At 40.8% G+C, this 26,719-nt stretch overlaps 1 protein-coding gene across 4 annotated transcripts in view; it reads right to left on the bottom strand.

Moving 5' to 3' along the window:
- The window catches only part of chata (choline O-acetyltransferase a), a 108,019-nt gene that overhangs the window by 20,170 nt on the left and 61,130 nt on the right, over positions 1 to 26,719 (bottom strand). For all 4 annotated transcript variants that reach the window (XM_073025583.1, XM_073025580.1, XM_073025582.1 and 1 more), the window contains exons 8-12: positions 20,519 to 20,688; positions 14,954 to 15,054; positions 8,895 to 9,023; positions 7,584 to 7,706; positions 2,868 to 3,009 (exon numbers count right to left, since the gene is read on the bottom strand). In XM_073025583.1, the coding sequence (XP_072881684.1) occupies positions 2,868 to 3,009; positions 7,584 to 7,706; positions 8,895 to 9,023; positions 14,954 to 15,054; positions 20,519 to 20,688 (665 nt within the window). The remainder of the gene's footprint in view (positions 1 to 2,867; positions 3,010 to 7,583; positions 7,707 to 8,894; positions 9,024 to 14,953; positions 15,055 to 20,518; positions 20,689 to 26,719) is intronic.

Genomic DNA, 26,719 nt, shown 5'->3' with positions numbered 1-26,719 from the left:
GTGGGTCAAAAACTCTGTTCCTGTGCTGCTCTGTTCTATGTTCTAATTACTCACATCCCTAAATGTATTTTATTTGGAGATACAAGGTGGAACAAGCCTTTTTGGCTCTTCGAACCACATCACTCAGCAACCCCTTGATTTACCCCTAGCCTAGTCACAGGACAATTTACAGAGACCAATTAATTGTTGCTAACTGTCCCTAGCTTACTTCAACGAAGAGAATAGTTAAGAATCAATTAGTTTGGGTCTGGATTCATACAAAAATGTGGAAGTTTTCCTTTCCTGAAGGTTGTTAAACAACAAGATGGATTCCTAGGTATCTGGCTATTTCTTTTTACAAACTTGTCCATATTTAAGTTTCCCAGCCACTGTGCTGGGATTTGAACTTGTGCCCTCTGACTATCAATCCATACCACTCCAGTAATGCAACCACTACATTTTACGGGCATCCCTGTGTATGGATTGAGTCTTAACGTGCCAGTGACTGGAAGAAGGATTAAATCAACGTACTTATAATATCAAATGCAAAGTAATTTGTACTTTAAAATATCAATGGATTACATGAAAGAAAAATATCTAACAGAAGGAAATAGTGAAAAATCATGCAGTAAACGAAAACTTTTGAGCTCATCATTACAATGGGAGGCATTAGTATTTCAGTGCAGACAACTGTGAGATGTTACACTTTGTTTTTGTGCTACACTGTCCTATGACTCTAAATGTGAGCCAAATGCATGCTTCCTAAATTTCCTCCCTTCTTAACAGAGGTACTTGAACTGCCAAAGCACAAATAGCAGCGAGCGAAAACAGGAAGAGAGACATGCACCAGTCTACACTGGAGGAACAGTGGTGGGGAGGGTCAGCAGCTGTAAATTCCTGGCCATTAACTTATTAGGTAACCTGTCCTACGTCCAGCATATAGATGGATCACAAGGAAGGCACACCAAAAGTTTAACAAGGTTTAGTGTGTTATCAAATACCAACAAACTTATGCAGATATCCTGTTGAAAGTATCCTGACTGGTTGGATCATGGTCTGCTATGGAAATTTGAATGCAAGAAACTACCCACTATTGGTAGTATCTCAGAATCAGGTTTAATATCACGGCATATGTCATGAAATTTGTTGTTATGCAGCAGCACTATATAGCAATACAGAATACAAACTGTAATTTGCAGTATATAAATATTTAAAATGTTAAATTAATTTAAGTAGTGGAAAAAACTGGTGAGGTAGTGTTCATGGGTTTAATGTCCATTCAAATATCAGATGGCTGAGGGGAAGAAGCTGTTTCTCAACTATGGAGTGTGTCTTCAGGCTCCTGACCTCCTCCCTGATGCTAGCAATGAGAAAAGTAGCAAAGTCCTTGGTGATGGGGGTCCTTAATGATGGACTCCAACTTTTAAGGCATTACTCCTCAAAGACGTTCTGGAGGCTGTGGAGGGTGATGCCCTTGATGGAACTGTCTGAATTTACAACTTTCTGTAGCTTATTTCAATCCTGTGCCGTGCCCCCCTCCCCCCACCATACCAGCCAGTTAGAATGTTCTCTACAGTACATCTATAGACAGTTGCAAGTGTCTTTGGTGACATACCAAATCTCCACAAACTCCAAATGAAATAGAGCCACAGTTGTGCTTTCTTTGTAACTGCATTGATATGTTGAATTCAGGATAAATCCTTAGAAATGTTGACACCCAGAAACTTGAAATTGCTCACCCTTTCCATGAGATGTTGCCTCAAGGAGACAATATCTATTATCAAAGGTCTCCACCATCCAGGCCATACCATTTTCTCACAGTTGCCATCAGACAGGAGGTACAGAAGCCCACAGCACCAGGTTCAAGAATAGTTACTTCCCTTCAACCTTTCATTCTTGAACCAACCAGCACAACCCTAATCACTGCTGCAACACAACAACCACTTTGCACTACAATGGGCATTTTTGTTCTAATTGTCTTGCTCCTTGTATAATTTTGTAAAGCTCATGTTTTATTCATGTCTTTCTTTTGAATGTTGTGTATCAGAATGTTGTGTATCAGAATGTTGTGTGTCAGAATGTTGTGTGTCAGAATGTTGTGTATCAGAATGTTGTGTATCAGAATGTTGTGTATCAGAATGTTGTGTATCAGAGGCTGTGTGTCTGTGATGCTACTGCAAGTAAGCTTTTCATTGGACTTTTCATTGAACTTGCACATATGACAACAAACTCGGCTTAGACTTTGAGTGGAATTTAAGACACAGTAAGTCAGCGCACATCTGTTCCCTCTGCTGCCAGAGCAGGGTTGTGGGTGAGGCGGCAAGTAGACAGAGAGAAGTTAAAATAAAGTAAAAATAATTTTATTTTTATCGAAGTACAGCTATGTCACCATATACTACCCTGCATTTCATTTTCTCTCGCGATAGACTGGCGTTCTGTCCGGGGCTGGGGTGGGGGGGGGGGGGGGTAGTCTCGTACTCTCAGTTGCTTCACGCCACGGAAACCAGCATCAGCACCAGCCTGATGAGCCTATAAGGCTCGGGACAGACTTTAACTTTTAACTAAAATTCATTTTCTTGAGGGCATTCACAGCAGATACTAAATATGACAGAATCAATGAAAAACTACACACAAAGACAGATAAACAAAAAAATGTGCAAAAGAAGACAAAATATGCAAGTACAAAAAAAAGTGAGTGAAATTATCCACGCTGGTTCAGAAGCCCGATAATTGTAGGTAATAACTGTTCCTGAACTTGGTGCTGTGGGAGCTAAGGATCCTGTACATCCTGTACCTCCTTCCCAATAGTAGTGGTGAGAAGGAAGCATATAAAAAAATGTGACATATCATAAAATGAGAACGTCTGAAAAAGAGAGAAAAAGACCTACTGTGATTGATGCTCTTCCATCTACCATTGCTTTTGCAAACTCCAGCGCCTCTTTAGATGCTGATCGGATATTATCAACTCTTCCATCCTGGAAGCAACGCACAGAAGCACTTTCATATGTGTGGACTAGTCTTCCATGACATCTGAAATAGTAAATAGTGTTTTAGCAAAATATTCTCTTTGAATAAAAAAAAATGCCTATAATAAAGAAACCTAGCAAGCTTGAAACTGTTGTGACGAATAAGCAGTGTAATTTGAAAATCGTAATCTGCTTAGTTATTTTGATGGATAGATCATGTCATTCGGATGCCTAACTCCTGTCTCCCCAAACAGATCTTTTACTCCCAGTTGAAGGAGGGTCAGTGAGCCTCTGGAGGGCGAAGGAAACCCTTCAAACACAGCATCAAAATCAGCCTGAAGAAATTCACCATTGCTTCTAAAAACTGGGAATACGTTGCACCATATAGATACACCTGAAGGAAATCTGTGCAAGAGTGAACTGCACTACATGGGAACGATATCCGCTGTGCTGCAGAGAACAAGTGGAAGCTGCGATAGGAGAGGCTGAACAACCAAAAGACCCAACCACTAGCTACATCCATCACGTACTCTTGCCCACACTGCTCCAGAATATATGGACCCTGGATCGGCCTCTAGAGCCACCTGAGGACCAAGACACCTGAAGACAACCCCTTAGGAGAACATCAAACTGACAAGAGTGATTGCACTTTCTAAATGAGACTTTATCAAATGCTTTCAGAGAACCTCGTGGAATTTCTTGAAAATGAGTTAATTAGATGGTGAATTGGTTTGGCATTGAAAAGCTGTAAGAGATGATAAATGAAATACATTATCTGTCGAGAGAGTAATAACCAATAAGGTTCTGGGCGGCATCTGTTAAAGGTCTGTTGTTTTTCATACTAACCAGAAATGATACTGAAGGAAGTGCTTGTAACATCATAGCATTTGCCAAGTTGTTTAACTTAATGACTGCACTAGAAAGCATGAGAATCAGCTTAGTGTAAGACTGTAAGCTGTGCTGATGAGCCTTAATGTTGATAAAAATAGGAAATGTTTTGACGAGTCTTTGGTGTGCTCTCAAAGCTTCCCATTTTTAAGGTGTGCTGAGAAAATTATGGAGTAGCCAGATTTGACTGCATTAAGGATTTTGCCAGGAACTGAGGTTGCTTCATTCATTTTTAATACGGAGCCTGGGTACTTGCAAAATTGGACACAAGTTAAAAAATCTGCAGGTCCTGGGGTCCACACTGAAGATGGAAAGCCGAAAGACGTTGAAGCCCTGGACCCATGAGTCTGGGAGTCCACTGGGGAAGTCAGAGGCCCATTGTGTGTGAATCCATGAGGTCACCGGAGGCTCGGAGGCTGTCCTGCGGTTGGAGGACTCTGTATGTGTGAGAGTGGATAGGTGGGTGAGTGGGAGGGAGGAAAGGGGCTTGCTGTGTTCTGTTTTGTTACATTCCCTTGGAGTTGTTGCTTATGTTGTTCTGCTGAATATTGTAGGCATGCTATGTTGGTGCCAGAATGTGTGTGGCAACAATCCTTAAGTTGTGTTGGTTGTTAACACAAACACATTTCACTCTATATTTTGATGTACATGTGATAAATGAATGAATCCGAATCTGAAAGCCAGTACGATCTGATTGGACAGTGTTTCACTGGAAGGTGTATGGATCCGTGGGAGAGTGAAACAGCTATGAGGTTGAAGGAAATAATTCACAGACCTGCTCATTTGGTGAATCAGAGTTTGAACAAAACCACACATGTCCCATTTCCAATCTACCTGCATATTGATCATTCACTGAAGGTGTTCAGCCAAGGTAAAGGTGATGTGACAATGCTACTATGCTTATCAAAAATATCTGCTGATAAGCTAAAGCAATTTGTCCCTACAGTCTCACTTTGGTAGTATTTATCAGATCTGGGCACAGAATACCTACGTAAACACAAGAGATTCTGCAGATGGTGGAAATCCAGAGCTAAACTTGACCTGAAATGTCAATTGTTTATTCCTCTTCTTGGATGCTGCCTGACCTGCTGAGTCCCTTCAGCATTTTGTGTGTGCTGCACAATACCTATCTTGCTGGCTGTGAACACTAATTCTGTATCCTCAGTAGGAGCCAGTCTTGGTGAAAGAGCACTGGCTTGCAGCCACGCCGGCTGTGAAACCTTTGATAGCATTGACAACCGGCAAAATCCCGGTGCTGTAAAATCTTTGAAAGCATTGACAGTGGGCAAAGTCCTGCTCTGTAAAACCTCTGAAAGAATTGACAGCTGGCAAAGCCCCAACCCCATGAGAAGGCAAACCTTAGAGTAACTTAATAACTTCTAAATGTCTCTGTCCTTTGTCAGAGCCTTTAAAAATCTTGCAATTAAATGGTCAATCAACTTGAATGCTCAATGGACCCTGTTAGTTGATATATGAGCAGTGGCTTAGTACTTTCATCTGAGACAAAAATAAGGAGATCCGGGAAGAAAAGAAAGAGTAAAAAATGATTTTTTTTCAGTTTTGCTTGCTTATTTTATATAAGTGATAGGTAGGGTATTAAGATATTTTAAAATACCATATATAAGGAATCAAATTGTAGTGGTATGATATGAACCTGTAAGCTGCCCAAAAACTATTTGCAAAATTTAGTTTCTGTTTGCACATTGGTTTCTGTGTCAGTCTTTATTTATACATAATTTCTATTGTATTTCTTCTTCTTCTAAATGCCTGCAAGGGAATGAATCTCAAGGTAATATGTGGTGATATATTTGTACTTTGATAACAAATTTACTTTTGGATTGATTGACAAAATTGGTTGGAAGAATTTTGCTGAGTCCTAAACCCATGGAATTTATGGAAAGAAATAAAAATTCGGTGTTTTGGGCCAAGACCCTTCATCAGGGTGTTTGATCAGGATTGATTTTAGAGTTCCCTTACTTGTTTTTAAAGCTCTTAACGGTCTGGGACCAGAGTACATCACTGAATCATTTTCATTTTATAATCCTGTTCGAACTCTCAGGTCTTCTTCTACTGGTCTCTGAACAATCTCCCTCAAAAGATAAATTGTCAGCTCAGCTTTCTTGAACAAGGCTCCTAAACTGTGGAATTCAGTACTTAAAACTATAGCAGACGCTGACACAGTGACACTTTTAAATGCTAGCACAAAACCTATTTATTTAATCTTGCTTTTAACGAACATCTTGTCTTTTATTTTTATGTTCACTTTTATTTGTTTTAATTTAGTTTCATGTTTGCACTTTATCCCATTGTAAAGCACTTTAAACTAGATCATCTGTATGAAAAGTGCTCTACAAATAAGTTATCATTATTAGAATTTACTTTTTCTCAGCTCAAGCTTGTAAAACCTGAGGTACGGGCATAGCCAAGCACACTCATTTCTCAATTGCTAGGAACTTTCGGACTATTCTAGTGGTGCTTAGCGTCAGGTTTTTCTGAAGATTTACAGAGATATTACTGTAAAGCTTTAATTGTTTAATGCTATTATGTAGTCCCTTTGGGATGATACCATTTGTAGATACCTCTATTGGGACAGTGTGTACCTTGTTTATGTTCCAAAGTCTTTCAATTTCTTCTTTTAATTCAGCAAATTTCTGCTGTTTTTCACTTACTGATTTCTGTAAGTTATGTGTGCTTGGAATGACTGTATCTATTAAATAAGTTGGTCTTGCTTGTTTATCCTGTATTATTATATCCGGACAGTGATTGTGGATTGTCCTATCTGTAATAACTGATCAGTCATAATATAATTTGTGGTATTCTGACTCTAAAACTGGACCAGGCTTGTATTTATAGCAAAGCGTGATTTCTTTTATGAGTTTGTATTTTAAAGCAAGATTTTGATGAATGACATTTGTCATTTGATTGTGCCTGTGTAAGTAATCAGATTGTGTTAAACTGCTACAGGATCCTGTAATGTGTTGGATTGTTTCTGGTTTTTCTTGGCATTTTCTACATTCCTCATTTTGAATTTGTTGGTCTTTATTCTGTACTTTTGATGATTTTTTAATTTTAACCACCTGATCCTGTATTGGTACAAGGAACCCTTCTGTTTCTGGGAAGAGGTCTCCCACTCTGAAGCTTCCTTGTCAACATCTATTCTGCTCAGATGGTGGGGATGTCATCCATGGAGGGTCATGCTCTTCCATTCGTTAAGTTTTTCTTCAAAGTGATAATGTCTTCATTTTTCTGGGTTGTGCTCTCATTTAAGTTTAGTGGTGTGTACTTCTTATCAGAATCGCATAAGCTGGTGTGGAGTGCTGAATCCTCTTTTTGTTGATGAAGTGTATCCTTAAAAGTTTTATCTGACTGTTGTGTAGATTTTTAATGTCTGTTATTCCTCTTCCCTCTTCTGTCCTAGGTAGTATTAATCTAAGTGCATTCAAATCTACATAATGTTTTTTTGAAATTTGTCAGTTTAGTTCTTATTTTTCTCTGTAAATTTTCTAGATCAGTTTCAGATCAAGATATGATGCCATTATTATTATTATTATTATTATTATTATTATTATTATTATTATTATTATGCTATAGATGCTGCCTGACCTGCTGAGTTCCTCCCCCTATTTATTGGTGTTGCTCTGGAATTCCAGCATCTTGTGTTCTTGGTATTTACACTCTTCTGACATTCCTAAAGATAGCTCAATGCACCGTGGAGCCCAGTAAAGCCCATTTCCAACTCCAGAAACTTGCCTGTAAAACGACAGCTGCAAACCAACTTGGATGAAGGCATCGGGGCTCATCTTTTGTTTCTTGATAAAATCTTTCCCAAGATCCCTCAACCGGTAGATGTTCAGGTCAGTGTTCTCTACCAACCTGAAAAAATGTAACATTACCAGAATCAGAATCAGGGTTAATATCGCCGACATGTGTTGTGAAATTTATTAACTTTGCAGCAGCAGTACAATGTAATTCATAATAATAGAGAGAAAAAGAAAATCGTGAATTACAGTAAGTATATGTATCATATTAAATAGTTAAATTAAACAAGTTGTGCAAAAGAATAGAATATTAAAAAAGTAGTGAGGTAGTGTTTGTGGGTTCAATGTCCAATCAGAAATCAGATGGCAGAGGGGAAGAAGCTGTTCCTGAATTATTGATTGTGTGCCTTCTATCTTCTGTAGCTACTTCATGATGGTAGCAATGAGAAGAGGCCATGTCCTGGGTGGTGCGGGTCCTTAATGATGGAGACTGCCCTTCTGAGGCATCACTTCTGGATACTACGGTGGGTAGTGCACATGATGGAGCTGACTGATTTTACAATCTCTGCCGCTTACTTCGATCCAATGTATGAATTGTCAATTCCGTGAGTTGTACAAGACTTTGGTGAGGCCACATTTGGAATACTGTGTTTTGTTTTGGTCACCCTGCTATAGGAAAAATACCGCAGAGCTGAAATGAGAGCTGAGGAGACTAACCAGAACATTGCTGGTACCTGAAAGACTGAGTTACAGAGAGAGGCTGGCGAATAGGGGAATGAGGGATGGTGTATATAGAAATGTATAAAATCCTGAGGGTCAATGGATACAGTCTTTTCCCCCATGAGAAAATCAAGAACTAGAGGGTGGAGGCTTAGAGTTAGAGGAAAGAGACTTAGTAGGAACTTGAGAGGCAACCTTTACATCCAGAGGGTGGTCAGTATATGGAATGTGCTGTCTGAGGAAGTGGTTGAGGCAGAAACGTTAGCAATATTTAAAGGACACTCGGCCAGGGACATGGATAGGAAAGGTTTAGCAAGATATGGGACAAACATGAGTAAATGGAAATGGCTTAAATGGGAATCATGGTTAGCATGGACCAGCTGGGCTGAAGGGCTGCTTTCCATGCTGTATGGTTCTATGCCTCTATGATTAACGTATAAACATTTCAATTTAATGTCAAAGTTAATAATTGTAGGAATCATCTCCAGAATGGCAGCAAAGTGAACAAACCAACTTAAATTGCAGCAGTAATTATTCTTCTGACTCAGTTCTTGTTAAATATAATTTATAGTCTGCTGTTTACCTTTGAAGTCTCTCAGCTGCTGAGGTTAAGTATCTATGAATTTCGGGGCCACATTTCCATTTCAGTCTTCGAGGAGAAGGCAACTCACAGTGAGAGTCTACGCGTACCAACTTCCTTGAGGTCTCTTTACTGTAAAGAGGTTAGCACATAATTTCTAAAGTACTCAGAAGTAGTGATCTAAAACACAGTTCTGAATGAATGAACGACTTGGAGACACAGGTTGAACCTTATGATAAAATTAGATTTATTTGTCAAATGTACATCAAGACATCAAAACATACAATGAGTTGTATCACTAAGATAGAAACAGTGGAATTTCAGTTCATTTAAGTAAAGAATTGTATTGAGGGGCTTGACGAGGTAGATACCAATCTGTTTTCTCTTTCCAGGGAGCCTAGAACTAAGAAGCATAGTTTCATAGTTTCAGGATAAAGATTTCCCAGCCTTGGATGGGCTTTTATATCTCAGACAATTTTGAACCTTTGGGGAGCTCTCTACTCCAGAGTACTGAGCAAGAAGGCTGCGAGTGATTGGCTGATTTTCGGAGCGAAGGCAGTTTTTACTACTCGGGGTAAAAGAGAGGCAAGACTGCGCAGGCGCGTGACATCAGCCAGTAGAGCACAAAAGGTTTAAAAAGAAGACCGCCATATCCAGCGGGTAGCGTTCGGAGTGGGCAGTGGAGTGAAAGGCAGCAGAGTGATAGGGCTTTGGCTCAACGGGCTTAGGCAGTAACAGGACAAGGCAAGGTAGGTTTACTTGTGTTATTTGCGGAAAGGAGGAAGTATGTGTGTGAGGCCAGTTTTCTGTGCTCGGTGTCAGATGTGGGAGGTCCTAGAGTCTCCCAGCCTCCCGGATGGCCATATCTGCACCAGGTGTGTCGAGCTGCAGTTCCTAAGGGACTGAGTTGCAGTTCCTAAGGGAGTTAGGGAACTGGAGATGCAGCTCCATGACCTTCGCCTGGTCAGGGAGAGCGAGGAGGTGATAGAAGGGAGTTATAAGCAGGTGGTCACACCGGGGCCACTGGAGACAGACAAGTGGGTCACAGTCAGGAGTGGGAAAGGGAAGAGTCAGGTACTAGAGAGTTCCCCTGTGGCTGTACCCCTTGACAATTGTACTACTGGGGGAAGCCTACCTGTGGGAAGCAACAGTGACCACGCTTCTGGCACGGGGTCTGGCCCTGTGGTTCAGAAGGGTAGGGAAAGGAAGAGGAAGGCTGTAGTGATAGGGGACTCTTTACATAGGGGGTCAGACAGGTGATTCTGTGGATGTAGGAAAGAAACTCGGATGGTAGTTTGCCTCCCAGGTGTTCGCACTGTTGATCAGAGATAGTGTCGCAGCTGCAGAAAAGGTGGACGCCATGGAGGGATTGTCTACGGAGTTTCTGTGGGTGGAGGTTAGGAACAGGAAGGGATCAATAACTTTACTGGGTGTTTTTTATAGGCCGCCTAATAGTAACAGGGATATCAAGGAGCAGATAGTGAAACAGATCCTGGAAAGATGTACTAATAACAGAGTTGTCATGATGGGAGATTTTAATTTCCCAAATATTGATTGGTATCTCCCTAGAGCAAGGGGTTTAGATGGGGTGGAGTTTGTTAGGTGTGTTCAGGAAGGTTTCTTGACACAATATGTAGATAAGCCTACAAGAGGAGAGGCTGTATTTGATTTGGTATTGGGAAATTAACCTGGTCAGATGTCAAATCTCTCAGTGGGAGAGCATTTTGGAGATAGTGATCATAATTCTATCTCCTTTACAATAACATTGGAGAGAGAAAGGAATAGATAAGTTAAAAAAGTTTAATTGGAGTAAGGGGAATTATGAGGCTATCAGGCAGGAAACTGGAAACTTAAATTGGAAACAGATGTTCTCAGGGAAAAGTACGGAAGAAATGTGGCAAATATTCAGGGGATATTTGTGTGGAGTTCTGCATAGGTATGTTCCAATGAGACAGGGACAGGAACCCTGGTGTACAAAGGTTGTAATAAATCTAGTCAAGAAGAAAAGAAAAGCTTACAAAAGGTTCAGAAAGTTAGGTAATGTTAGAGGTCTAGAATATTATAAGGCTAATAGGAAGGAGCTTAAGAAGAAAATTAGAACAGCCAGAAGGGGCCATGAGAAGGCCTTGGTGGGTAGGATTAACAAAAACCCTAAGGCATTCTACAAGTACGTGAAGAGCAAGAGGATAAGACGTGAAAGAATAGAACCTATCAAGTGTGACAGTGGTAAAGTATGTATGGAACCTGAGGAAATAGCAGAGGTAATTAATTAATACTTCACTTCAGTATTCACTACAGAAAAGGATCTTGGTGATTGTCGTGATGACTTGTAGCAGACTGAAAAGCTTGAGCCTGTAGCTATTAAGAAAGAGGATGTGCTGGAGCTTTTGGAAAGCATCAAGTTGGATAAGTCGCCAGGACTGGATGAAATGTACCCCAGGCTACTGTGGGAGGCAAGGGAGGAGATTACTAAGCCTCTGGCGATGATCTTTGCATCATCAATGGGGACAGGAGAGGTTGCAGAGGATTGGAAGGTTGCAGATGTTGTTCCTCTATTCAAGAAAGGGAGTAGAGATAGCCGAGGAAATTATAGACCAGTGACTCTTACCTCAGTGGTTGGTAAGTTGATGGAGAAGATCCTGAGAGGCAGGATTTATGAACATTTGGAGAGGTATAATATGATTAGGAGTAGTCAGCATGGCTTTGTCAAGGGCAGGTCATGCCTTACGAGGCTGATTGGATTTTTTGAGTATGTGACTAAACACATTGATGAAGGTAAGAGCAGTAGATGTAGTGTATATGGATTTCAGCAAGGCATTTGATAAGGTACCCCATGCAAGACTTATTGAGGAAATAAGGAGGCATGGGATCCAAGGGGACATTGCTTTGTGGATCCAGAACTGACGCCCACAGAAGGCAAAGAGTGGTTGTAGATGGGTCATATTCTGCATGGAGGTCGGTCACCAATGGAGTGCCTCAGGGCCTCCTGTTCTAGGACCCTTACTTTTCATGATTTTTATACATGACCTGGATGAGGAAGTGGAGGGTTGGGTTAGTAAGTTTGCTGATGACACAAAGGTTGGAGGTGTTGTGGATAGTGTGGAGGGCTGTCAGAGGTTACAGTGGGACATTGATAGGATGCAAAACAGGGCTGAGAAGTGGCAGATGGAGTTCAACCCAGGTAAGTGTGAAGTGGTTCATTTTGGTGGGTCAAATATGATGGCAGAATATAGTATTAATGGTAAGACTCTTGGCAGTGTGGAGGATCAGAGAAATCTTAGGGTCCGAGTCCACAGGACGCTCAAAGCTGCTGCGCAGGTTGACTCTGTAGTTAAGAAGGCATACGGTGTATTGGCCTTCAACAATCATGGAATTGAACTTAGGAGCCAAGAGGTAATGTTGCAGCTATATAGGGCCCTGGTCAGACCCCACTTGGAGTACTGTGCTCAGTTCTGGTCACGTCACTTCAGGAAGGATGTGGAAGCCATAGAAAGGGTGTAGAGGAGACTTACAAGGATGTTGCCTGGATTGGGGAGCATGCCTTATGAGAATAGGTTGAGTGAACTTGGCCTTTTCTCCTTGGAGCGAAGGAGGATGAGAGGTGACCTGATAGAGATGTATAAGATGATGAGAGGCATTGATGTGTGGATTGTCAGAGGCTTTTTCCCAGGGCTTAAATGGTTGCCACAAGAGGACATAGGTTTAAGGTGCTGGGGAGTAGGTACAGATGGGATATCAGGGGTAAGTTTTTACTCAGAAAGTGGTGAGTGCGTGGAATGGGCTGCCGGCAACGGTGGTGGAGGCGGATAGGGTCTTTTAAGAAACTTTTGGATAGGTACATGGAGTTTAGCAAAATAGAGGGCTATAAGTAAGCCTAGTAATTTCTAAGGTCGGGACATGTTCAGCACAACTTTGTGGGCCGAAGGGCCTGTATTGTGCTGTAGGTTTTTTTCTTTTTTCTTTTTCAATATTTTTATTGATTTCTTACATGAAAGAATACAGAGTACAGTAGGATATATAATATATATCGATTACAATATATTGGAATCACAAATATAGTCTCATTACCCAATATCCATATAAATTAAATTTAAACGTAATACTGAAAAAAGATAATTGTATTATATAAAAAAATCTAAACCTACTACTTGAAAAAAACAGCTGTTTGGTTAAAAAAAAAGAAAAGGAAAATATCCTTATCATATAGTAAAACAGATTATTAGCCCACATCTGTGCTTAATAGCAAATCAAAGTTTTTGAAAATAATTCAAAATGGTCCCCACAATGTTAAAAAATCTTGTCAACGTTCAGAAATTGAACAGCAAATCTTCTCTAAATTTAAACATGACATAACATCATGTAACCAATGAGTATGAGTAGGCGGAGTGGCATCCTTCCACTTAAGCAACAATGCCCTCCTGGCTATAAGAGAAATAAGATAAAATGTGGAAATCGTGTGTCTCCAAAATAGTATCATTTCCTCCAACAATACCAAATAAGGCAGTCAAAGGAATAGGTTTAAAATTTACTTTAAAAAGCACCAAAAAAGTTTGGAATACTTCCTTCCAATATTTTTCAAGGCTCAGACAAGTCCAAAACATAAGAATTAGTGAAGCTTCTCCATTGTTACATCAATCACAATAGGGAGATATATCAGAATAAAAACGAGACAGCTTATCTTTAGTCATGTGGGCCCTATGAACCACTTTAAATTGTAGAAGGGAGTGATGGCACATAACGATGAGGTATTAACCAATTTAAAAATTTAATTCCAAGTATCCTCAAAAATTGGGATCTGTAAATCTTGATCCCAGAGATTTTTAATTTTATCTAAAGGAATATTTCTCATTCCCAACAACATACCATAAATAGTACACATAGATCCATTATGGAAGGGTTTCAAATTAAAAATTGTATCAAGTAAATTCTTATCTGGACTTTTGGGAAATGAATGTACTTGAGAATGCAAAAAGTCTCTGCGCTGTAAAATAAGAATAAATAATAATAAAAATTTGACTTACAAAAAAAAACAAAAAAGTCTCTAATTTGTAAATATCAAAAAAAGTGGGTTTTGGGTAGTCTATACTTGGCTGACAGTTGTTTAAATGAAGAGAGACTATCTCCAACAAACAAACAACTCCTGAAAACATTTAATACCCAATCTATTCCACTCTTTAAAAACTACATCAGTCATAGAAGGTTTAAAAAATGTTAGAAACATTGGGACGAAAGTGAAAAACTCAATAAACCAAAATATTTTCTAAATTGTACCCAAATCCTCAAAGTGTGTTTAACTACAAAATTATCAGTTAAATTACTTAAATATAAAGGAATTGAGGATTCAAGTAGAGAAATGATAGAAAATTTATTAACAGAATTAGCTTCTAAAGAAACCCAAACCGGACAGTCCTCTCGATTGAAGGTTTTCTATGTTTCTATGTTTACAGTACTTGCCAAATTATTGAATTTATGAATGAGTAAGAAAGGCAGAATTTAAGAGCACAAGGGGAAAAGGCAGGAAAGTGAATATGCCATGATACGATTTGTTGTGATCCTATTGAACAGTCTTTGGAAGAAGATTTGCTTCCTTGACCTCGAGTCTGTATGGATCAGGTCAAGTAAGACCTCCAAAAGCACAGTTGACTAATAACTGTCCTCTAAATTGGGCTAGCAAGGCACCGGATTTAGGGATAATCAAGAATGAAAGGAAAGAAAGAAAGATTAGCTCTGTGTGTCACATGTACATGGAAATGTGTTGTTTGCATCAAATCAAACCTGTAAGGATTGTCAAACAACACACACAAAATGCTGGTGGAACACAGCAGGCCAGGCAGCATCTATAGGGAGAAGCGCTGTCTGTGTTGAGCAGCCTGCAAGTGTCACCACGCTTCTGGCACCAACACAGTATGCTCACAACTCACTAACTCTAACCCATACGTCTGTGGAAAGTGGGAGAAAACTGGGGCACCAGGAGGAAACATGGTCATAGGAGAGGATGTACTTCTGAATTGGATTGTTGTATAATGAGACTTAGTATGAATAGCAAGGAAACAATTACGTACATGTAGCAGAGGAGATGTTCGGCACATTGTATGACAGTGATTCCTTCTGCAGGAGAGTGCTCATAAACCAGACCACAGAATCCATCTTTTCCAACAATTAACTGTAGGAATAAAGGCAAATTTTGTAATTTTGTTAGTCTGGAATTTTTTTCCAAAGGTTAAATAGTCAAATGTTTATTGAAATGTCTTCTTACAAGGGTATTATGCAGCTTGTCCAGATAACACATTAAACAATAATTTGCATTGGCTTTGTTGGAAACCACAGCTTTTTTAATAATACTTTTTATAAGATTTGTACTTTTAACAAACTCCTGCATTTTTCACACTTACTGGCAAAAAGGTGTTAAACGAGCTAATGAACAGTTCATCATCTTGCTCATTTTTCATTGACTAAGTATTAGCATATTATCCACATGATGTAACTGTTTTAAATACGTAACCTATTAATGAATTCAATCCTATTTAAGGAATTTTCCTTATTGTATTATAAAATTAATAGATTTTTCAGAGACGCCTTCTTGGCTTCTTTATTCCTTTGTCTTACACCCCTTAGCACCTTTTCTCAGCTCTTTATTTAGCTTGCTTTCTATTTGTATGTTGTTTGTACTCTAAGATAAACTGGAATCTTGGAATTTGGACTGTTCATCATTCCTGACACCCGGATGAACTCTAAGGATCAGAAAATAAACAAAGATCTAACAGCATATAAGAAAACACGGAGGCAGCACCTTTCCTTCATCTCTCCTTCCCCCACACCATTCTGTAATCCCATCTCTCTCAGGTCCCACCACCAGCTCTTGCTTCCTCGGAGACTCCATCTTCCTCTCACTCCACCATCCTTGCAAATCCCAAACCTTCCTTCTCCCCAGACACAACGAACCCCTTCACACCTCCGATCCCAGCTCGCACCCATGCCGGGTCTTCCCCATCCTCTCCAACTTTTCCGTCTCTGAGGCAGAACATTCTGTCCTCAGGAAAGGCCTCACCCTTGTCCCCCTGCAGCCACGTCTCAGTGAGTTTCGCACCCGCCATGACGCTGAGCTCTTCTTCCATCACCTCCATCTCCAAGCCTATTTCTGTGGCAAGGACTGTCCACCCCACACTGATGACCCCATCTTCAAATCTCCTCCTTTCCTGGACACACCACCCTGGTTTTCTGCCTGCTCTGGACCTTTTCATTGCCAACTGCCGATGGGACATCAACATTTTTGAATTCAACACTCCTCTCTCCAATTCCAACCTCACTCCTTCTGAACACTCTGCTCTCCACTCCCTTCGTACTAATCCTAACCTTGCCATCAAACCCACAGATAAGGGGGGTCCTGTAGTAGTCTGGCATACTGGTCTCTACCTTGCTAAGGTCCAATGACAACCTTCAGACACCTTCTCTTACTTACCACTCGAACAGGACTCCACTAAGGAGCACTTGGCCATTGTCTCCCACACCATCACCAACCTTATTAACTCTGGAGATCTCCCATCCACTGCCACCAACCTCATAGTTCTCACACCCTGCACCTCCCGTTTCTACCTCCTAAGCAAGATCCACAAAACTGCTTGTCCAGGTAGATCCATTGTTTCAGCTTGATCCTGCCCCAATGAACTCATATCTGAATACCTCGACTCTGTTTTATCCCCCCTTGTTCGGTCCCTCCCTACCTACATCCGTGACACTTCACAAGCTCTGGATCTTATCAATGATTTCAAGTTCCCTGGCCCCCATCATCTTATTTTTACTTAGATGTCCAGTCCTCATATACCGCCATCCCTCACCAGGAAGACTTCAAAGCTATCTGTTTCTTTCTGGACACCAGACCCAACCAGTTCCCCTCCACCACCACTCTTCCGCTGTCTAGCTGAACTTGTCCTCACTCTAAATAATTTCTCCTTTGGCTCCTCCCACTTACTTCAAGCAAAAGGTGTAGCCATGGGCACTCACATGGGTCCCAGTTACGCCTGCCTGTTGATCAGCTACATGGAAGAGTCTATGTTCCAAGCCTACACTGGTGACCATCCTGCACTTTTCCTATGCCACATTAATGACTTCATTGGTGCTGCTTCCTGCACCCTTGCTGAACTCATCGACCTCATCCACTTTGCCTCTAACTTCCACCCTGCTCTCAAATTTACCTGCTCCTCTTCCGACAACTCCCTCCCCTTTCTCGATCTCTCAGTCTCTATCTCCGGAGGCAGCTTATCTACTGATGTTTATTATAAACCCACTGACTCTCACAGCTACCTGGACTATACCTCTTCCTAACCTGTTACTTGTAAAAATGCCTCCCCTTCTCTCAAATCCTCTGTCTCCACCACGATTGCTCTCAGGATGAGGCTTTGCATACCAGAATGAAGGAGGTGTCCTCCTTCTTCAAAGAAAAGGGCTTCCCTTCTTCCACCATCAATGCTGCCCTCAACCGCATCTCTTCCATTTCACGCACGTCTGCTCTCACCCCATCCTCCCGCTACCCTGCCAAGGATAGGGTTTCTCTTGTCCTCACCAGCCTCTGCGTCCAGCATGTAATTCTCAGCAACTTCTGCCATCTCCAACGGGATCCCGCCACAAAGCACATCTTTCCCCCCTCCCCACTTCCTGCTTTCTGCAGGGATCGTTCCTTACAGGACTCCCTTGTCCATTTGTCCCTCCCCACTGATCTCCCTCCTGGCACTTCTCCTTGTAAGTGGGACAAGTGGGACCTTCCCCTGCGCTTCCTCCCTCACTACCATTCAGGGCCCCAAACAGACCTTTCAGGTGAAGTGACACTTCACCTGTGAGTGTGTTGGGGTCCTATACTGTGTCCGGTGCTCTTGGTGTGGCCTCCTGTATATTGGTGAGACCTGATGTAGATTAGGAGACCACTTCGCCAAGCATCTACGCTCCATCCACCAGAAAAAGTAGGATCTTCCAGTGGCCACCCATTTTAATCCCACTTCGCATTCCCATTCTGATATGTCTGTCCATGGCCTCCTCCACTGTCGTGATGAGGCCACACTTAAGTTGGAGGAACAAAGCCTTACATTCTGTCTGGGCAGCCTCCAACCTGATGACATGAATATCAATTAATCTTGATCTTCCTGTATTGCACCCACCCCCATACTTGCCTTCACCATTCCCCAATCCCACTTACATCTCTCACCTTATCTCCTTGCCTGCCCATCGCCTCCCTCTGGTGATCCTCCCCCTTTTCTTTCTTCCATGGCCTTCTGTCCTCTCCTACCAGCCCTGTATCTCTTTCGCCAATTAACTTCCCGGCTCTTTACATCACCACTCCCCCTCCCGGTTTCAGCTATCACCTTGTATTTCTCCTTCCCCTCTTCCTCAATCTTTTAATTCTACTCCTCTCATCTTTTTTTCTCCAGTCCTGCTGAAGGGTCTCCGTCCGAAACGTAGACTGTACTCTTTCCCATAGATGCTGCCTGGTCTGCTGAGTTCCTCCAGCATTTTGTGTGTGTTAGCAGGGTGTATCTCATTGTTCTGTCATGTTGGAATGGTCAGTTCACGAGATGAAAGGAAACATGACAAAGCTTACACTGATGGCTGAACGCTTTCTTAATCAATGATGAGATTAAGCAATATCAGGTCAGTTCTGAATTTAGTTAATATGTTAAATTAGTTAATATGCTAAGGCCTACATAGAATAGACATGGTGAAGATATTTCCTATATTGGGGGAGTCTAAGACCAGAGGGCACAGCTCCAGAATAGGATATCCCTTTAAAACAGAGGTGAGGAGGAATTTCTTCAACAAGAGGGTGGTGAATCTATGGAATTCCATGAAACACTCAGTGGTGGAGGACATGACATTGGATATAGTTAAAGCAAAGGTTGTTAAGTTCATGATTAGTAAGGGCATCAAAGATAACGGGAAGAAGGTAGGATAATTGGGGTTAAGGGGGAGAATAAATCAGCCATGATGGAATTGCAGGGCAGACTTGATGGGCTAAATTGCCTAATTCTGCTCTTGTGTCTTATGGTCTTATTGTCTAACAGAGTTCTCGTCATTAACAAATACAAATACTCCATCATTACACAATATACACCAAATTTTGACTTGCATGTTAACCAGTCCTATAAGGCAGAAATATGCCAAACTGACTAAAAATTAGGAACTCACATGATGTCATAAGTTAACAGACAAATAATACGGCAGATGCTGGAATCTGAAATGAAAATAGAAATTCTGGAAGAATTCAGCCAGTCAATCAGCATCTGTGGAAAGAGAAACCAGTTTAGGTTCAAGAACTCTTTCCCAGTTCAGAGCAAGGGCCCTTGAACCAAAAAAATTAACTGGTTTCTCTTTCCATAGATGCTGCTTGACTGGTTGAGTTCTTCCAGAATGTCGTGTATTTCTCATAAGGTGACAATCTGACCCTATTCATGTGACACTGCAGTAACTAGACTTCAATATACAGTCAAACTTTATTTCTGTAGCATGCTCTGGACTTCATGGTAGCAGACTAGTAGGTTATTTTGTTAATGCTCAAATGCATTTCTAATCCACTTTTCAAAAAATATATATATGTTACTCAATAATACTTCGAAGGGCTTGGTAATTTTCAAAGGAAGTGGGGGACAACAGAATCAGGCAACAGAGGAGGAGTTTTGGAACCCCTTTTGTTGAACATCTTCGCTCTGTCTGCCACAAAAGGCAGGAACTCCCAATGGCCCATTTCATTTTGACATCCTATTCCCATACCAACATGTCTGCCCATGGCCTCCTTTACTGCCTCGATGAGGCCCAATTCAACTTGGAGGAACAACAACTTATTCCAACTGGTAGCCTCCAACCTGAAGTCATAAATATAATTTCTCTAATTTCTAGTAATCACTATCCCCACACAGCTTTTTTCTTCCTCCGCATACTTTTTCCATCACCCTTTCTGGTTATCCTCTCATCCCTTCTCTTCTCCTCCCTCCAATCTTATGACCTACCCATCACCTCCCTCTGGTTCTCCTGCTCCTTCTCTTTATTCCATAGTCCACAGTCTTCTCTCAAATTCCTTCTCTTCAGTCCTTTATCTCTTGCAGATTCTTACTTCATGTAGACATGATCAAGAGGTTCAGCTGTTGTTCAGACCAAACATCAGAATGTGACCGATATATGATCCAAGTGACTTTGACCATCGTTGGTGCCAGACAGGGTGGTTTGAGTATCTCAGAAAGTACTACTCTCCTGGGATTTTTACACACAACAGTTTCTAGAGTTGCAGACAATGGTGTGAAAAGCAAATTAAAATGAGCAGTAGTTCTGTGAGCAAAAACACCTTGTTATTGAGAGAGGTCAGAGGAGAATGGCTAAACTGGTTCAAGGTGACAGTAACTTAAGTATTCACAAACATTACAGCCGTGGTGTGAGGAAGAGCATCTCTGGATGCATATATCGAACCTTGAAGTGGATGGGCTACAGAAGCAGAAGATTATGCCAGTTTCCATTTCTGTACCTAATAAAGTGGCAATTGAGTGTGTTTAAATATGACAGGAACATGATTTATATAGAGAAGCACTCTCTGAGTGAAGTTCAATAGATAAGGTAACTTATTGTCACACATACTGTATAATGCCCATTACCTGCATAGTTTTGTCATACCACCGATTTGCACCGTTCTTGTGCCAGCCTTCACCATGCATTATCTGCAGAGCCATACTGAGATCAGTCTGCTCAACGCCACTTGGTTCATCTAAACATAGTAGAAATATGCAATGCTCAATGGCATCCAGAGAGTCTCGGTTAGCTGAATCTGCAGGAGGAAAGGTAAAACAAATTAACCCAGGCAGCAGATTTCCAAATGTTCATTGAAATTAATAGGGGTATTAAATCAAGAACTTCCTGCCATTTCAATAGTTTGTTCCCTCCCAGGTAGTTAATCTGATGAACCATTCTAGTTAACCCACTCCCTTCTATCTAGTACCTCCATCACTGCATTGGACAGTAAACACTTAAAACCACTATAATAATGCTGTTTATGTTGTAAGTACATGCCTGTATTTATGTATGTTTTATTCACATCCGTACTTTAACTTCTAACTTTATTTTTTATATAATTCTTGACTTTTTTAAATTGTTGAATGTTGTTGTTTTTGTTGTATGTCATGCCAACACACCACGGCAAATTCCTAATACATGTAAGTGTATTTGGCAAATAAAGTTGATCCTTGATCCCTGGAATTAATGCTACATTTTACACAATGCACTGGGACATGTCCACAGATCTGCCAAATCATCAGTTGCGTATTCTGATTTCTGTCATACCGTGCATCAGATAAAAACTAGCAACTATAAATAATCAGGTGATATGCAGTTCAGATAATGGTAGAGAAATCTGACAAACCTTCTGAAATGTACAGGAAAGGCAATCAATGGCCTGTACACCTGTTCATTAATGCAAATATCTAATCAGCCGGTCATGTGGCAGCAACTCAATGCATAAACACATGCATGGTTGTTGTTCAGACCAAACTTTTGAATGGGGAAGAAATATATCTACTGTAAGTGGCTTTGACCGTGTAATGATTGTTGGTGCCAGACGGGGTGGTTTGAGTATCTCACAAACTGCTGATCTCCTGGGATTTTTACGCGCAACAGTCTCTAGAGTTTACAGAGAAACAAAATTTTTAAAAAAACATCCAGTGAGTGGAAGTTCTCTAGGTGAAAATGTTTTGTTAGTGAGAGAGGTCAGAGGAGAATGGCCAGACTGGTTCAAGTTGACAGGAAGGTGACAGGAACTCAAATAACCACACGTTGCAACAGTGGTGTACAGAAAAATTTCTTTGAGTGCACAACACGTCGAACCTTGAATTGGACGGGCTACTCCGGGTTCCATTCCTGTACCTAATAAAGTGGACACTGTGTGTACATTCTATACAACTTCTATTGAAGAAAGACACTCATTGCAAATTTCTGCATAAAACCAGTTCATTTGACCGTAGGTGGTGGTGTTCCACTGCATTACAGATGTGGCTGATCCTCTCTCACTTTACAACAATTACAGTTTAGGTTAATGAGTAGAAGCCAAAGATTAAGAATTTTGACGAATATGTTTAATGCTGACAGTGTGCATTGTGATTCTGCTCCAGCTTCCACAGACAAGAGAGACTTTTCTGTTCTGTTCTGTAGGAATTGGACCAAATGTGTGGAGCGACCTACCAGAGGAAGTGGTGAATGTAGCTTCAATTTCAACATTTAAGAGATGTTTGGATAGATACATGGATGGGAGGGGTATGGAGAGCTATGGTCCACCTGTAGGTCGATCGGACTATGTAGAATATTAGTTCGGCACAGACCTGATGACTGAAGGGCCTTTCTCTGCGCTGTGGTGCTTTATGACTCTAAATTAATTTATTTTGCAATAATACAAAAGAATATATTCTAATGACTATGACAGATGTGTTCTGCAAAGAAAAAGAGTTCATCGTATCTGCTTAGTGATCAAGGTCATAACCAAATGCTAAACCAGGAAGTGCTTCTTAAAATTACTCTAATAAAGACATTGATACACAAGATCTGTTACAGTATCAATATAATGCAGTAAGTCAGATGAATCAATTGGAGTGGCATGTAAAATTAGCTTGAATTTTATAATGAAAAAATACATTGTAAGGGAAAAAATGTAGTTCTGACCAACAAGAAGAGGAGGGGGAAGGGTGTAAGTGACCATGGGTGTGTAAAGTAACCCAGGTTAGAGATGAGAGAGGACAAGTCAGTGAGGATTGATTAGGGAGGGGGCATTTGTGGGATCTGACCAGGACATGCAACCCTCTCCCACCAGGCGTGGATGACGGGATTTCTCCGGGTGTATTTGGATTGTTTCTTCTGGCGTGTCAGAGGCCAAGGGAAGACCTGATGGAAGTTGTAAGATTTTGAGGGGTGTAGACAGTCAGAATCTTGAAAAAGCCTGAGAAGAGTTTATTAGTCAGAATCTTATTCCCAGAGTAGAGATGTCAAATACTAGTGGGCACAGTTTTAAAGTGGGGCGGGTTGTTTCAAGGGCATGTGAGGGAGGGGCAAGCTTTTTGCCCACACAGAGAGTGGTGAGAAAGCGTTGCCAGTGCTGGTGGTGGAAGCATAACAGACATTTAGGAGGTCTTCAGGTAGGCATATGGATATGTGGGAAATGGAAGGATATGAGTCATATGTTATCAGAAGCACACTCAATGGGCCAAATGGCCTACTTCTGCTCCTATATCTTATGGTCTTAAGAATTAGCTTGGTTTACACTGCTGGGCTTGTACACATAAAGAATATATAGCCCACTGGAATCCACTCTTAAAGGTAGCACATGCAAAATGCTCAAGGACCTCAACAGATCAGGAAGCATGTATGGAGGGGAATAAAGAATTGATAATTCGGGCCATGATGAAGGGTTTCAGCCTGAAATGTCAAATCTTTATTCCTTTCAATAGATGCTGCCTGACTTGCCGAGTTCCTCCAGCATTTTGTGTGTGTTACTCTGAATTTCCGCCATCTGCACAATCTGTATTGTCTTTTAAAGATAACTTCCGTTAGCTGGAAATTACAGTACTGTAGCAATTCTCTGCTATTCATGGGCATGAGTTAGAGGAAGGATCCAAATGGCAACACAAAGAAAGATTTGGTTTATAATTTAGAGTCGTAATATACATCATGTTTTCTCAGAACGAGCAGGCTTGCAGTTATTGATCTGTTTCCAGGTTAGGAGGTGCCTAAAAATGTGGAAAATATACTATAGGTCATTTTGGAAGTCAATAGCTCTGTAGACTTATCCCTTCTCTATAGAAATGCATGGAGGCGAGAAATTTGTCAATAGAGGTGACCTGTTGAGTACAAATGACCTCCAAAGAGAATGGTTAACAACACCATTCCTCATTCTGAGCTCTGTCATGGGAAGAGGTTACCACATAGACACAGGAAAAGATTCAAAAAGATGCTGTCAGCACCTCCTTGAAGAAATCAGTATCCTCTCCAGGACCTCTGAAACATGACTATTGAAAGTGAAGAGGGGGCAGGCAGGATGTTATTGATTCGGGAGCACACAGAAGCCCACAATGAACAGTAGCAGAAACAAACCCAGTTACTTCCAACTACCAGGCCCATCAGCATCATTTTGATTTGTTGGTGGAAAAACCTGCAGTTCCTGCATTAGCCTCATTAGCAACCTCAGAATCTATATTTTAGAGTAGATAAAAATGATTCTTGATCATGAAGAACTGCCTAAGAAAAGATGAATTTGTGGACTAGATCAAAGGAATTTGTTAAGAGGTCATTTGGATATGAAGTGCTCCAGTGGTCCATGGATCACCAAGGGCCTAGGTATCTCTAAGGGTCTAGGAATCTCTGAGTGTCTAGGGGTCTCCAAGGTTTTAAGGATTTCAAACATACATGATTGCCATATTGGGAACGTAAAGTTAGAATTAGTTAATCATGTATTATCTTGCTTCAAATTGGTTAAGAGATGATAAATAACATTTGTACACTGTCACTTTGTTGAACCTCATCTCCATAAAGCATATACAAATACATCAAGTCCTAAGTTAGACAATAGTGAAGTCAGAAGGGGACAAGTCAGGTGGCAGCTAATTTACAAAGCAGGGAGCAATATTTACTTTCACATTTTGTCTTACAGCCATACTATGCTTTGTACACTGAGGGAGCTTGTGTGGCTCACACCCATAAGATGGGGGTTTTTGTCTCCACCAGAAGAGAAATTAATTGAATTCACATCTGTTTGACCCAAGAATGGATTTGTGTATGTGGTTCTCTTGGTCCCTATCAGTAGAGCTACCTCTTACAATTTACAATCTCCATGAGTACATTCAGTGGCCACTATTAGGTACAGGAGTGAAACTCAGTGAGGTTTTCTGCTGCTGTAACCCATTCACCTCAAAGTTCGACATGTTGTGCATTCAGAGATGCTCTTCCGCACACAACTGTTGTAATGCGTGGTTATTTGAGTTAACGTTGCCATTCTCCTCTGACTTCTCTCATTAACAAAGTGTTTTTGCCCATGGACCTGCTGCTCACTAGATATTCTTCTGATTTTTGTATTATTCTCTGTATCTCTAGAGACTGTTGTGCGTGAAAATCCCAGGAGATCAGCAGTTTCTGAGATACTGAAACCACTACATTTGACACTAACGATCACTTCATGATCAAATTCACTTCAATCACATTTCTTCACCATTCTGATGTTTAGTAAGAACAACACTGAACTTCTTGACTATGCCTGTGTGCACTGAGTTGCTGCCACATGATTGGCCGATTAGAAATTTGCGTTAATGATCAGGTGTACAGGTGTACTGTACCTAATAAAGTGGTCACTGACTGGATCAGCCCCTGTATAAGAGTGAATCTTTTGACTCACTCTTAGCCAAGGAAGCTATGACAATATTGGGAAAATTAACATGCATTCCTGAAGTAGAAGAATCATAGTTGTGTAAATATTGGAGTGGTTTCTAGTATTAGTCTTCCAGATGTAGATAAGACATCAGATAAGAACTTGTAAATTAGAACTTGAGGTCATGGGTTAAGGGTGAAAGGTGAAGTGTTTAAGGGGAACAGGAGGGAAACTTCTTCCCTCAGAGGGTGGTGAGAGTGTGGAACAAGCTGCCAGTACAAGTGATGGCTGAGGTTTCATTGCAACATTTAAGGGAAATTTGGGTATGTATATGGATGGGAAGGTATGGAGGGGTAGGATCCAAGTGTGGACAATGAGGCTAGAGAGAATAATAGTTCAGCAGCGTCTAGATGGACCAAAGGGACTGTTTCTGTGGTATGGTGTTCTATGACTCTAAATTAATTAATTTTGCAATAATACAAGGGAATGCAATCTCATTTTTATGACAGGTGTGTACTTATCTTCACTGCAAGGAGAATTAATTGAACATATCTACTTAGTAATGAAGGTCATAACCAAATGTTAGGAAGAGCTTCATAAAAATATGCTAATGAAGACATTGATATATGGTGTTACCTATGTTACAATATCAATATAACGCAATACATCAATTAATCTATTGCAGTGGTGTGTAAAGTTAGTTTGAATTTTATAATGTTAAAATACATTGTAAGGGGAAAATGCTAAGTTCCTCCAGCATTTTGTGTGTGTTGCTCTGAATTTCCACCATCGGCAGATTCTCTAATGTCTCTTAAAACTAACTTCTGTTCACTTGGCAATTCTGTGCCATTCATGGGTATGAGTTAGAGTAAGGATACATATGGCAACACAGAAAAAGATTTAGTTTATACATTCAGAGTCAGTTATATATATCATGTCTTCTCAGAGCAAGCAGGCTCACTGTTATTGGTCTGTTTCCAGGTTGAAAGGTTCATAAAAATGTTAAAACTATATTATAGGTCACTTTTGAAGTCAATAACCACTGTAGGTGTAGCCCTAAGACAATAACATCTACAGAAATGTATGGCAGTGATAAATATGTCAACCGATATGCTCATTAGAGGTGTCCTGTTGAGTCCAAATGAACTCCAAAGAGAATGGTTAATGGTGCCACACTCTTTATTCTGAGCTCTGTCATGGGAGATTACCAGACAGACATAGAAAAAGATTCAAATATGCGGTCAAAGCCTCTTTGAAGAAATCTATATTCTCTTGGGAACATCTGAACCATGACTATTCATAGTAGAATAGGGACATTCAGGATGCTATTGAAAGCCTCAAGATCATGATTTGGGAGTACACAGAAGCCTAGAGTGAACAGTGAACAAACCCCATCACTTCTAACCACTTACCCATTAGCTACCTGTGGCAAAGTCTGTGGTTCCCATATTAGCCACCT

The sequence above is a fragment of the Hemitrygon akajei genome, chromosome 21 (assembly GCF_048418815.1).
Source record: "Hemitrygon akajei chromosome 21, sHemAka1.3, whole genome shotgun sequence".
NCBI classification, from domain to species: domain Eukaryota; kingdom Metazoa; phylum Chordata; class Chondrichthyes; order Myliobatiformes; family Dasyatidae; genus Hemitrygon; species Hemitrygon akajei.
This window is presented reverse-complemented; position numbering and strand designations above follow the sequence as displayed.